The sequence below is a fragment of the Lathyrus oleraceus genome, chromosome 1 (assembly GCF_024323335.1).
Source record: "Lathyrus oleraceus cultivar Zhongwan6 chromosome 1, CAAS_Psat_ZW6_1.0, whole genome shotgun sequence".
In the NCBI taxonomy this organism is placed as follows: Eukaryota; Viridiplantae; Streptophyta; class Magnoliopsida; order Fabales; family Fabaceae; genus Lathyrus; species Lathyrus oleraceus.
Window position 1 is genome coordinate 77,248,514 of NC_066579.1, and position 10,634 is coordinate 77,259,147.

The following is a 10,634-nucleotide window of genomic DNA, read 5'->3' on the forward strand; positions in this document are numbered from 1 at the left end:
ATATATATTTTACGAAATACATGAAATAATAATATCATGTTTCTTATTTTGCATGTATCAAACACATGATAGTATAAATTAAGAAAAATGTTAAAATGTTATTGCTACACCAAAAAGATACACTACACCGTATTTTACTGTTCATAAATTCGATGAATAATAAAATATTATAATAATAAAATATCATTTTATAATAATATATCATTTTTTTTATTAAAAAGTACCGTGTGATTAACCAATTTTATAATTTTATTAACCAACATTTAATATTTTATTAACCAATTTTATTTTACTATTAAAATTATTTTTATATCTGGATATTTATTAACCAACTTCATAATTTCGTTAACCATTTTTTTTTATTTCATTAATCAATTTTATTTACCACTAAGAACTATTTTTAATATCCAAATATTTATTAACCAACTTCATAACTTCATTAACCAATTGTTTACATTCTATTCATCAATTTTATTTTAATATATAAATCACTGTTCATGCATCGTACACGGACACTGTTTACAAAGGCACTGTTCATATACACGCACTGTTCACATCATTATTCATATACGATTTTGCTGTTCAAGACACTGTTCACCGTATTTGTGAACAGTGTAGATGTAAGTTTGAGTGAAGAATAACAATGGACCGGTAAAGTAATCATGTAATTGGCATATCATAATCTTATTCAATTTTTTATTGTATCATGTCTATGTTCTATCTTCCATCAAAATCACAAATTGTAATTTTCTTTATATGTTGAAACATGTAACCACCAAATTCCTAGCAATCAATGTATTAGGATGTATCAAACCAATCAAGCCTATTCCTTTAACAACAATAAAACTTTTATACTAGAACAATAAAACTATATTTTTTTTTGCCTAAAAAATACAACAAAACAAATTTTACCATTCTTGAAACCTACAACAATATTCAATGTAATTCATCTTCAAACAAAGCTTCAATCTCTTCTAAGCTTTTCCCTTTAGTTTCTGGTAAAAAATAATAAAAGAAAATTGTAGCAACAACCATTACACCACCAAGCACAAAAAACATGCCTCCAAAGGTTATTTCCTCTGAGACACTAAGAAATGACATAGACACTATACCACTAATCAAACGGTTCACAGAAATTGCCAAACTTGTACCTTGGGCCCTTAACCTCATCGGGAAAATCTCCGACGAATAGACCCATGTTGTAGGCCCAAGCCCAATAGAAAAGAATGAAACAGTAGCACAAACAGCAACCACACACAATGAAATAGCCCATATGGGCTTTTCATCTGAGTTTTGTAGAAATGTGCAGCCCAATCCAAGCCCAAATAGTGAAACTGCCATACCTAATGAGCCCAACAACAACATCGGCCTTCTTCCAAATTTGTCCAAAACCAAAGCTGAAACAAAAACAAAACATGTTTTTGCTATTCCCATGATGATTGTCACACCAAAAAGTTGTTTCTCATCTTGAACTCCAGCTACTCTAAAAACTTGTGGACTGTAATAGATTACAGCATCATTTCCAGAAGCTTGCATGAAAAAATTAACACCAATGGCAGCTATGAGGATTCTTAAGACAGGACGTGCAGGTGTGATTAGCAATTCTTTCCACACCCCTTGTACATTCCTAGAAGAAGTTTTGAAATTTGAAGCAGCTTGTAAAATTTCTGAAAATCTATGTTCAGCTTCACCTTTGTTTTCTGATGTTCTTATCAAAACTTGTTTTGCTTCTTCATATCTACCTGTTAGATCAACAACATTGGTTCAAAACATTAAAGATCATGAAATGCGAACAAGAAAAACACGTGTTTAATAATGAAGTTCGGTCAATTGTGTCTATGTCTCTGACCACAAAGTTTTTTTAGTTTCTAACCAAACATATTCATTAAAACAATTCGGTTTATCAATGCTATGAGTCGACCATTCATGGTTTGATTCGTGAAGAAACTCTAATAAAATTTAATCTTGAATCATAATCTATGAAGTACGGTGACACCGACACACTGACATGTCAACATCAGTAATGATTTGAGAAAATGAATTAAGTGTAATTACAAATGTCAGTGTCGGTGCTACGTGTTAGAGATGATAATAATAAAAATTACCTTTCATTATAAGCCATCTAGGTGATTCAGGCATAGACAAAACACCAAGTGCTACAAAAACAGCTGGCAATGCAGCAAGACCAAGCATGATTCTCCAATTCAACCCAATTGGAAGAGATGAAAGAGCATAGTTTGACACATAACCAAGCAAAATACCACAACTTATAAAAACCTCAGGAAGTGAAGTTAAGAACCCTCTTGTAAGATCAGGTGAAAGTTCAGCAACATAAACCGGTGAAATCATTAGAGAAAAACCAACACCAATGCCAGCAATTACACGACCAAACATTAAGAATGTATAGGATGGTGCTAATCCCATTACTAATGCACCTATGAAAAATGTTGCTGCTGCTATCAGTATTGTGTACCTTCTTCCAATCATATCAGATATTTTTCCAGATGCTAAAGATCCAATCAATGAACAAACATTTAAAAAACCAACTAGAAATTCTACTTGAATTGATGATATCTTAAAATCTTCTCTTATGAATATCACAGCACCACTCATCACACCAATATCTGCAAAATTAAAAAAAAAACAAATTTTTCCATCAAAAATCAATTTTTTTTCACAAATAAAAATGACCCTTATGAATCTTTTGATAAACAATCAATTTTTTCACAAATAAAAATGACCCTTATGAAACTTTTCATAAAAAAATAATCTTCAATATTTCATTTCATTTTTCATTCATATATTCATGGTGAGTTTGTTTTAAAAATTAATTGTTTTTCAAGAAATCGAAATATTAAACTAAAAGAATAAAACTTACCATAGCCTAAGAGAATTGAATTTGTGGAAGCCAAAATAGCCCCAGCAAGTGCATATTTATTGAGATGATGATTAACTTTGTTTTTCTGAGAGCTAGGACCTTCATCTGCTTCATTATTACTTTGATCAGCTTTTGATTCTGAACCAGGAAGTGGTTCATAATCACAATTCTGCTTATTTATCTCATCCATGGCAGAATTGAAGAAATGCAGAAAAATCGAAAATGGCTTTTTGAAAATTTATAAGACAAAACAGATTAATAAAAATCAGGTGGCAAATAATAATCTGGTAAAAATATTATAATAATAATAATTATATAAAATATTAATGCAAAACCAATGGATAATTGACCAGAATAATTGGCTTTTAGAATTTGTTTTTCTTTTATAGGATTAAATCATGATGACAGGAATGTGACCCACACGTGTTTAATGTGTCCAGATATTCACTTACCCAAATTTATCTCACAAGTCATTTTATTTGTTTTTGTTTTTTTGTGACTATTATTGTATTTTTATTGTTGACAATTTGCTGTCTTATTTTCTAATTTCACATTTTTTATTCGAATATTCTAGCATGATTAACTGGTCAATGTTCATATTCATTTTTATATTAGTAGTAATAAAAATAATTTTAATATAAAAATATAGATGTATATATACCAAAATAGTAAATTGGATATTTTATTAAACATATCAAATATAATTGGAAATGATTCTTTTTTTCCTTTTAAGCATTTTTTGTAAGAAAGTTGATATTTTATAACATATCATATACTTTTCTCTAGTAGAAATTTTAATCTTGAATTTGAAAATAATTGGAAACTGATAGAATATAATAAATAAATAATTAGCAATTTATCTATATCATGTATAATTTGAAATATACATATAAAAAATCATCTCTCATAAATATAAATAATCAACTATAAAAAATTTAATATTAAATTAAAAATGTATTTGTAAATAGCTAAATACTAAAATTAAAATATTTAGAAATATAATATTAAAAATTACAAATAATATGTATGTTAATATTTTAAAAAATTATTTATATTGAATTTAATCTCTTAAGTAAAATCAAATGTGTCTTTGTATACTAAATATATATATATATATATATATATATATATATATATATATATATATATATATATATATATATATATATATATATATATATATATATATATATATATATATATATATATATATATATATATATATATATATATATATGCTTTGTTAAATAGATTTAATTGTATTTTTCATTCTTATTTTGTGAATTTTTCTTTCTTCCATTTATCTAACTTCACACATAGATTTGTTAAAATTGGTCATTTCTCATAGAGTTTGGGCTTAAAATTAAAATTTATATTTTCCAGAATTTGTTTAACGCGGTCCTGAAAAGTGTTTGTTATCCATTAAGGTTAATTCATATGGGTCGTAGGTAGTCCGTTAAGCCCGAATCACTATAAATTTTAAAAAATTGTATTAATACTTATATTATCTTATTATAAAATAGTACATTGATTTTTCTTACATTATTAAATTTTATCTTTGTTCTATTCAATTTTTCTCTTTTAAATTTTATACATTAATTTAATCAACATTTTTTTCTTCGTATTCTATTAGTTTCTCTTATATTAAATATTTGAGTATTATTTTATACAATTTAGACATGTGATGTATTTAAAAACAAATTATAGTATTTATAAAAGATAATATAGTACTTAAAAATATATTATGTTTAAAATCATATAATTTTTAATTTCATTTTGTCATACTTTAAATTTTACCCCGAGTTTTTTACTTGCATCAATATAGCGTAATTATTTCATTTTTATCATGCATTATATCAGTCAAAGGTATTCATAAGGGTTTAAATGAAAAGTCAAGGATTCTGACATTTTATCTGATCATGATGACATTCATCCAGTCATCTGGTGATTAAGAAGTCAAAAAGTCTGTCTTCACAATCTTAGTGTATCGTCCATTCCATTTCATCACGTTTCAAAGGTCTAGAGGGTGACACTTAAGAGTACTGATGTAATCTGAATCTTTGTAGGATTTGAATTATGATTGAGAATTAGAAGTAAATGATCCAAGAGCGATTATTTTGCATCTAATTATCTATTCGCAATTTTTTGATCAATAATTCTACATTCACCAGATATCTGCATCATCTACTCATCATAACATGCATTTGTTTCGCATAATATTTAAAATGTCAACCAGAATAAATTTTCGAATTTACAAACAGACGGTTGAATCAATTTTCAAATGAACTTCGAATTAGAGGGGGAGAAATTTCAAAATCGAGTTTGCATACGTCAATATTCTTAATCCACGGTTAGCGTAGTTTAACATAGCATCCTCGTTTTATTTTTAGACTACTTTTTTATCGCGTTTGGATCAGGCAAAGTCTTTTAACCAGTCTTTTTTTTATCAAAACATGTATGTTTCTGAAAAGTTTATTTCACATTGATCATTTTGGTGCATTCAGTTTAATTTTTTGGGTATTTTTGCGCTCAATTTTTATTCATTTTTAATCCATTTATTTTTGTTTTTGTCAGTATGCACATAAAAATAAAATAGGATTAATTATGTTTTTATTTTAATTTTATCATGTCTATTTAAAATAGTATAAATTTAATTTGATTTAGTTGTTTCAAACTCATTTTTCATTAAAATCACAAAATAAGGGGTTTCTTTTTTGGAATTTATGCACATCATAAAACTTAGCATGTAGATTGGAGCATTACATTGCATGAGAAAGAGGTTGACCACACAATTTTGACACATGACTTTCTTTGGTTGGTTGGAAGAAAAAGTTTGAAAATTTGGTGTGTAGCAGGGTATTCGTTACCATTAGAGATATTGACTAAATCCAAGGTAAACCATACAAGTCGAGTCGCCATTGCACTTCTATTTATCCAAAGGAATGGTTAGAAAGCGAACAAAAACCTAAAAGTTTTATCGAATCAAAAACTAGTAAAAATGTCAGAGATCGGGGTAAGGGGGTTGGTTATGCAATGGGAAGGTTTTAAGCACCCAAAACATCCTAGGTATTCCTAGGGAGCCCTTTTCATACTTGTTGTAAGGTAGGTATTTTGTGAAAATTTATTTGTGCAAACATGATTGAAGAGATGAGAAGAGAATATACAGGTTATTTACATTTTTTTGTGTTTGGATGGATAAAACCCATTGCCTACGTACCATCTTAAAAAAAAGATTAGGATCAAAACCTCGTAGTTCGGGGTAAAAAATCTCAAAATGAGTTGGTGAATTGATTGGTCCAAAAGCCTTAAGGTCTTTTGCTATCCAAGGGAGAAAACTCAACCTAAAACCACAAATCCACCATGTGAGGATAGCTTCAAAATTCTAGTGAGGGGTTAACCCTATAATAAGCATGGAAGACTCATTGTCCATCACTAAGGATATAGGTGAGTATTACATCTACCTCAAGGATAACTTAAACCTAATAGCTAAAGGTTATGAAAATTTTGATTAAGAGGGTGGCCATTGAAACTACAAAAAGATATTTGAATGAGTGGTATTTAGCAATGAAAAGTATTTACAAAAATAGGGTCAAAGTTTATTTAAAGGTTCAATTCAAAATAAGTGTTATGAAAAGAAAGTTTGAAAATCAAAAGCATAAGGCTTAGGTTTCTAATGTTTGAAAAGAAGTCTTAAATGTTTGCACAAAAGTTTTGGCTTGGGTTAGAGTGGGGGGAAGAAGAAGAATGGCTAAAGTCCTAATCATACAAGAGATAAGGGGTAAGAAACAAGACCACAAATGGAGTTCCTCTCTTGAGATCATATTGATGATCCAAGTAGCTCCCATCCTTTGGAATATGCAAACAAAATAATAGTAGTCTCAAGCAATCAACACAATCAAACAAGCTTCTTAGGAGATCCTCAATGTATCTTGTATCTTTCACTTTGGATGAACATGGCAATGGTTCTTCAACTTGAGCTCTCATAGAATTCCCTAGCACAAAAAGCACACACATCAAAAGTTCCATGAAGTAAATCAAGAATGGACAAGAGTGAGTTTAGAGGTTTGATCCTTCTAGTCCTTCTTCAACATTAAGGCCCTTTTACTCCAATTTGCATAGAGAAAGTCCTAGAAACTAAGTCCATTTGTCCATTTCTTTGCATTTGGTCCACAACAATCAAAACAAAACGCAAGCACAATGATATATACACAATTATGTGCTCAAGTGAGCAAAAGGCAAATTGCATTAACATAAACATGTGCTCAAGTGAGCAAAGGGGGAAAAGCAAATGAATAATATGGACAAGAATAGTAAATTGCATAAATATAAAGAGCAAGAATTAAATGTTAATAGTTAATGGTTAGTGTTAGTAGTTAATGTGCCATAAGGCAAATTTAGCGCTATGTTAAGCAATCGTAATTGGACTTATGTAGAAGTCACAACTATCTGAGGCCGGTCAATAATAATGTAGGCAACAACACAAGTTAGAGGTCTTGATTAGTGAATCAAACTCCAACAACTTGCCATGCCAAAAAGAAGATGAGAAATGATCTTGTATTGATTTAGGTCCTTTGCATGATTTAGAAAGCAATTTATCCTCAATGCAAAGCCATTCACTTGATCATTGATCAAGATGAATTAGATTTGAATCAAGGAAGATTAAACCTCCCTAATCAATGTTAACCATCAACCTTTAACTCATTGATCAAAAAAGAAAAGAAGAAGAAGATGAAGAATAGAAATGAAAAATTAAAGTGCATTAAATGAAATGGAATGTACCAATCAACAAATGTTGACCAAAGATATGGAAGATCAAGGTCAAACAATAGAAAACAGAAGCAAGATGAAGATTGGAGGTCAAGAAATAAACAAAATATTTTTGGCATTTTTAATATTTAAAATAAAACTTGAATTAAAATATTAAAGAAAGGTCAAACTTCAATTTCACTTCAAATCAACTTTGAAAAGTCCATGTGAATTATCCTAAGTTCAACAAAGTCAAACAAAGTTTGACAAAAAATTTCAGCATTTTTAAAAGTCAGAAACTATTTTAAATCAATTAAAAATGCATGAAAATAACCTAATTGAACTAAAATCTCAAATAAATCTCAAATCAATTAATAAATTGATGAGAATATTTTTCATAGATCTATCATCGTTCAAAGAGGTTGAGAAAATATTTTTGTATTTTTTGAATATTAAAAACTATTTAAAATGAATTAAGAATAACCAGAAAAGAGAAAATTATTAAAAAATAGCAAATGATAAAATAAAAAATATTAAAAATCATTTTTAGAAACTAGAAATTAAAAGAGAGATAATGCAATTGGTCCCATAATTTTTGGACCAATAATAAGAGAGATATGAATTTTAGAAAATGAAATGGAATTAAAAAATAAAATGGAAATAAAAATCAGAATTAAAAATAATGGAAAAGCGTGAGCCCTTGGATCTGAGCTCATTAATTGAGCTGGCAGATCCAAGCATCCACAAGCGCGCGCCCAACGTGTTCCTCAGTTAACTGAACCACATGGCGTATTAAAATAAGTCATAAGTTTGGACATCCAGGATTAGATCTGGAAATGAAAATGGAGGGCCACGATTGGATCTGGAGACCAGACGGTGGCCAGCGCCACCGTCTTCTCCGGCTAGCTCCGGTGAGAGCTCAAAAATTGCAAAAGAGCAAATGTGCACCAAAACGCACGATCCAGGTACCAAATGAAATGTGGAGTGATGTACATCACTCCTATGCCACTCAATTCCACTCTAGATTCCTATTGAGAGAGAAATCAGAGATGGAACTTTGGTGGTGTTCAACTGAACTTGTTTGATTTCAAAAATTAAGAACACAACAACGATGCCTCTATGCAGAGGACTTCAGACAACACAAAATCAAGGCAAATGGAATAATGTATAGGCTGTTTCGAAGCAAAATGCAGTTGAGCAAAACCTTTGAATTGTGAAGAAATGAGTCACGATCTCTGATTCCTTTTGCAAACAGAAGCTTCTATGGATCAAATGAAGAAGGTTTAGGAACTATAGATCTTAAAGTTCAATCGATGCAATTGAATTTCAAATCTGAATTTTTTGAAAGAAAGTGAAAAGTTCCTTTGGTGAGGGTGTGGATTCAATTGAGCAGAGGTTTTGGCGCCATTAGGTTGAGGAATGAGAGCTCACATGCCATGTATTTATAGCCAAAGCCATCTGAAAGTGCATGAACAAAGTGTGCATGGGAGAAGAGGGCCTCCATGCATGGGCCTGTACAGGCGCATGGAGGGCCCAATTCTGATTGGAATTGATTGCTATACATCACCAAATGTGAATTAGACGTGCATAAATGATATCACCATCTCATGCAATGTGTTTGAAATGAATTTCACAAAATGCACTATAATGTTCTCCTCTTCGAAAATGATACTTCCACAATTGAAACATAGGCTTATAGGTAATAGTTGGAAAGCTTGTTGCATAAGGAACAAATGTCATGTTGATCAAAACTTCATTTGGGCCTTGGAAATTAATGAAATTTGAGCTTGATGTGTAGGGTACAAAACATGCATATGTGAATTTTCCGAATTTGGCCAATGTTCAAGCCCCTCTTTCTCAATGATGCAAGCTCCAAATGATGAAATCGTAAACATAAACGTTGTAGATCTTTTCAAGACAATCAATTCGGACTTAAATTTTGCATCATTTGGATTTTTTAGGAAGAAGTTATGGGCACTTGAAGTTGGATTTTTTCACATTTCAATGCATTTGGCCCAAAATGACCTATAATGTTTTGCATTATCACATGTATTTCTTTTGAGATTTTGCAATTTTTCTAAACATATCATTTGAATTAGACACAATAATGTTTCCAATGCATTAAGTCTCACCTCAAAATCATGAAAAATGAATGAGTTATGTTCTTGGGAAGTTGACCCAAAATTAGGGTTTCAGTCAAAATGACCTATAATGTCTTGGAATGGATGAAGACCTTCCAAGATTCAAATAAATTTTTGATGAACATGAAAGTTGTTCATATTGTTCTTAAGAACATGTTTTCTCTTTAGATCATCTCCATTTGACCAACACATAAAAAGTTAGGTCTCAGTGTATTTCAAAATAGTCAGATGAATTGACTGATCAACTTCTCAAGTCCACACCTCATATCTTGATGAATTGATGATTGATGACACTCAAATAAGTTCAAATATGCATGAAATGATGAATTAAATAAATTCCCTTGATTTCTTTTGACCATGGGTTGAGGTTGCTTCATGAGTAAGGCACAGTTGATGAACAGATGAATTAAGGTTTCCTTGGGAAACAAACCTCAAACCCTTTGATTTGCTTTGATCAAAATGATGAATTGAGCTACTTGGGAGGCTTATTTGATGGATGAGAGCTTTGGGAACCATTACCATGCTTGCTTTCATCTTCTCTTGACCATGTCATTGCACATAGGATCACCTAGAAGCTTTTAGACCTTGTGACTGCTCAAGCTACAAACAAAAGATGTTAGTGACATATTTTTGTGCTTTTGGTTAGTAAATAAAATGAGAAAAGCAATAATATACAATTCAAGCATGCTTGGTGATCTCAAACCACTCACAAGAGATCCCACCCAAAGGCAAAGGGAACCAAGATGCTTATGATCCTTGAGGCTATGCAAATAACATGTTATGATGCCATGAGGGATCTTAGGGTCAAAATTAGGGTCTTACAGATGCCCTTATTTAAGGTCATTCTAGCCGGAGAAGTGAAGGTTAAA

General features: G+C 30.4%; 1 protein-coding gene across 1 annotated transcript; it reads right to left on the bottom strand.

Annotated features, from left to right (window-relative positions):
• Positions 1 to 652: 652 nt before the first annotated feature.
• LOC127116581 (polyol transporter 5) lies at positions 653 to 3,220 on the bottom strand. The gene is made up of 3 exons (XM_051047387.1): positions 2,879 to 3,220; positions 2,106 to 2,624; positions 653 to 1,742 (listed from the first exon to the last, which is right to left on the bottom strand). The coding sequence occupies exons 1-3, from the start codon at positions 3,066 to 3,068 to the stop codon at positions 937 to 939; spliced, it is 1,515 nt and encodes a 504-aa protein (XP_050903344.1). The 5' UTR covers positions 3,069 to 3,220; the 3' UTR covers positions 653 to 936.
• Between the last annotated feature and the right edge of the window lie 7,414 nt (positions 3,221 to 10,634).

Excerpts from the sequence above, each read along its gene's own strand:
- LOC127116581 (XM_051047387.1), bottom strand. The coding sequence starts at position 3,068 with ATGGATGAGATAAATAAGCAGAATTGTGATTATGAACCACTTCCTGGT. Across the intron at positions 2,625-2,878 it reads TTCAATTCTCTTAGGCTATG|ATATTGGTGTGATGAGTGGT; the intron begins GTAAGTTTTATT and ends TTAATTTTGCAG. Across the intron at positions 1,743-2,105 it reads TAGATGGCTTATAATGAAAG|GTAGATATGAAGAAGCAAAA; the intron begins GTAATTTTTATT and ends TTGATCTAACAG.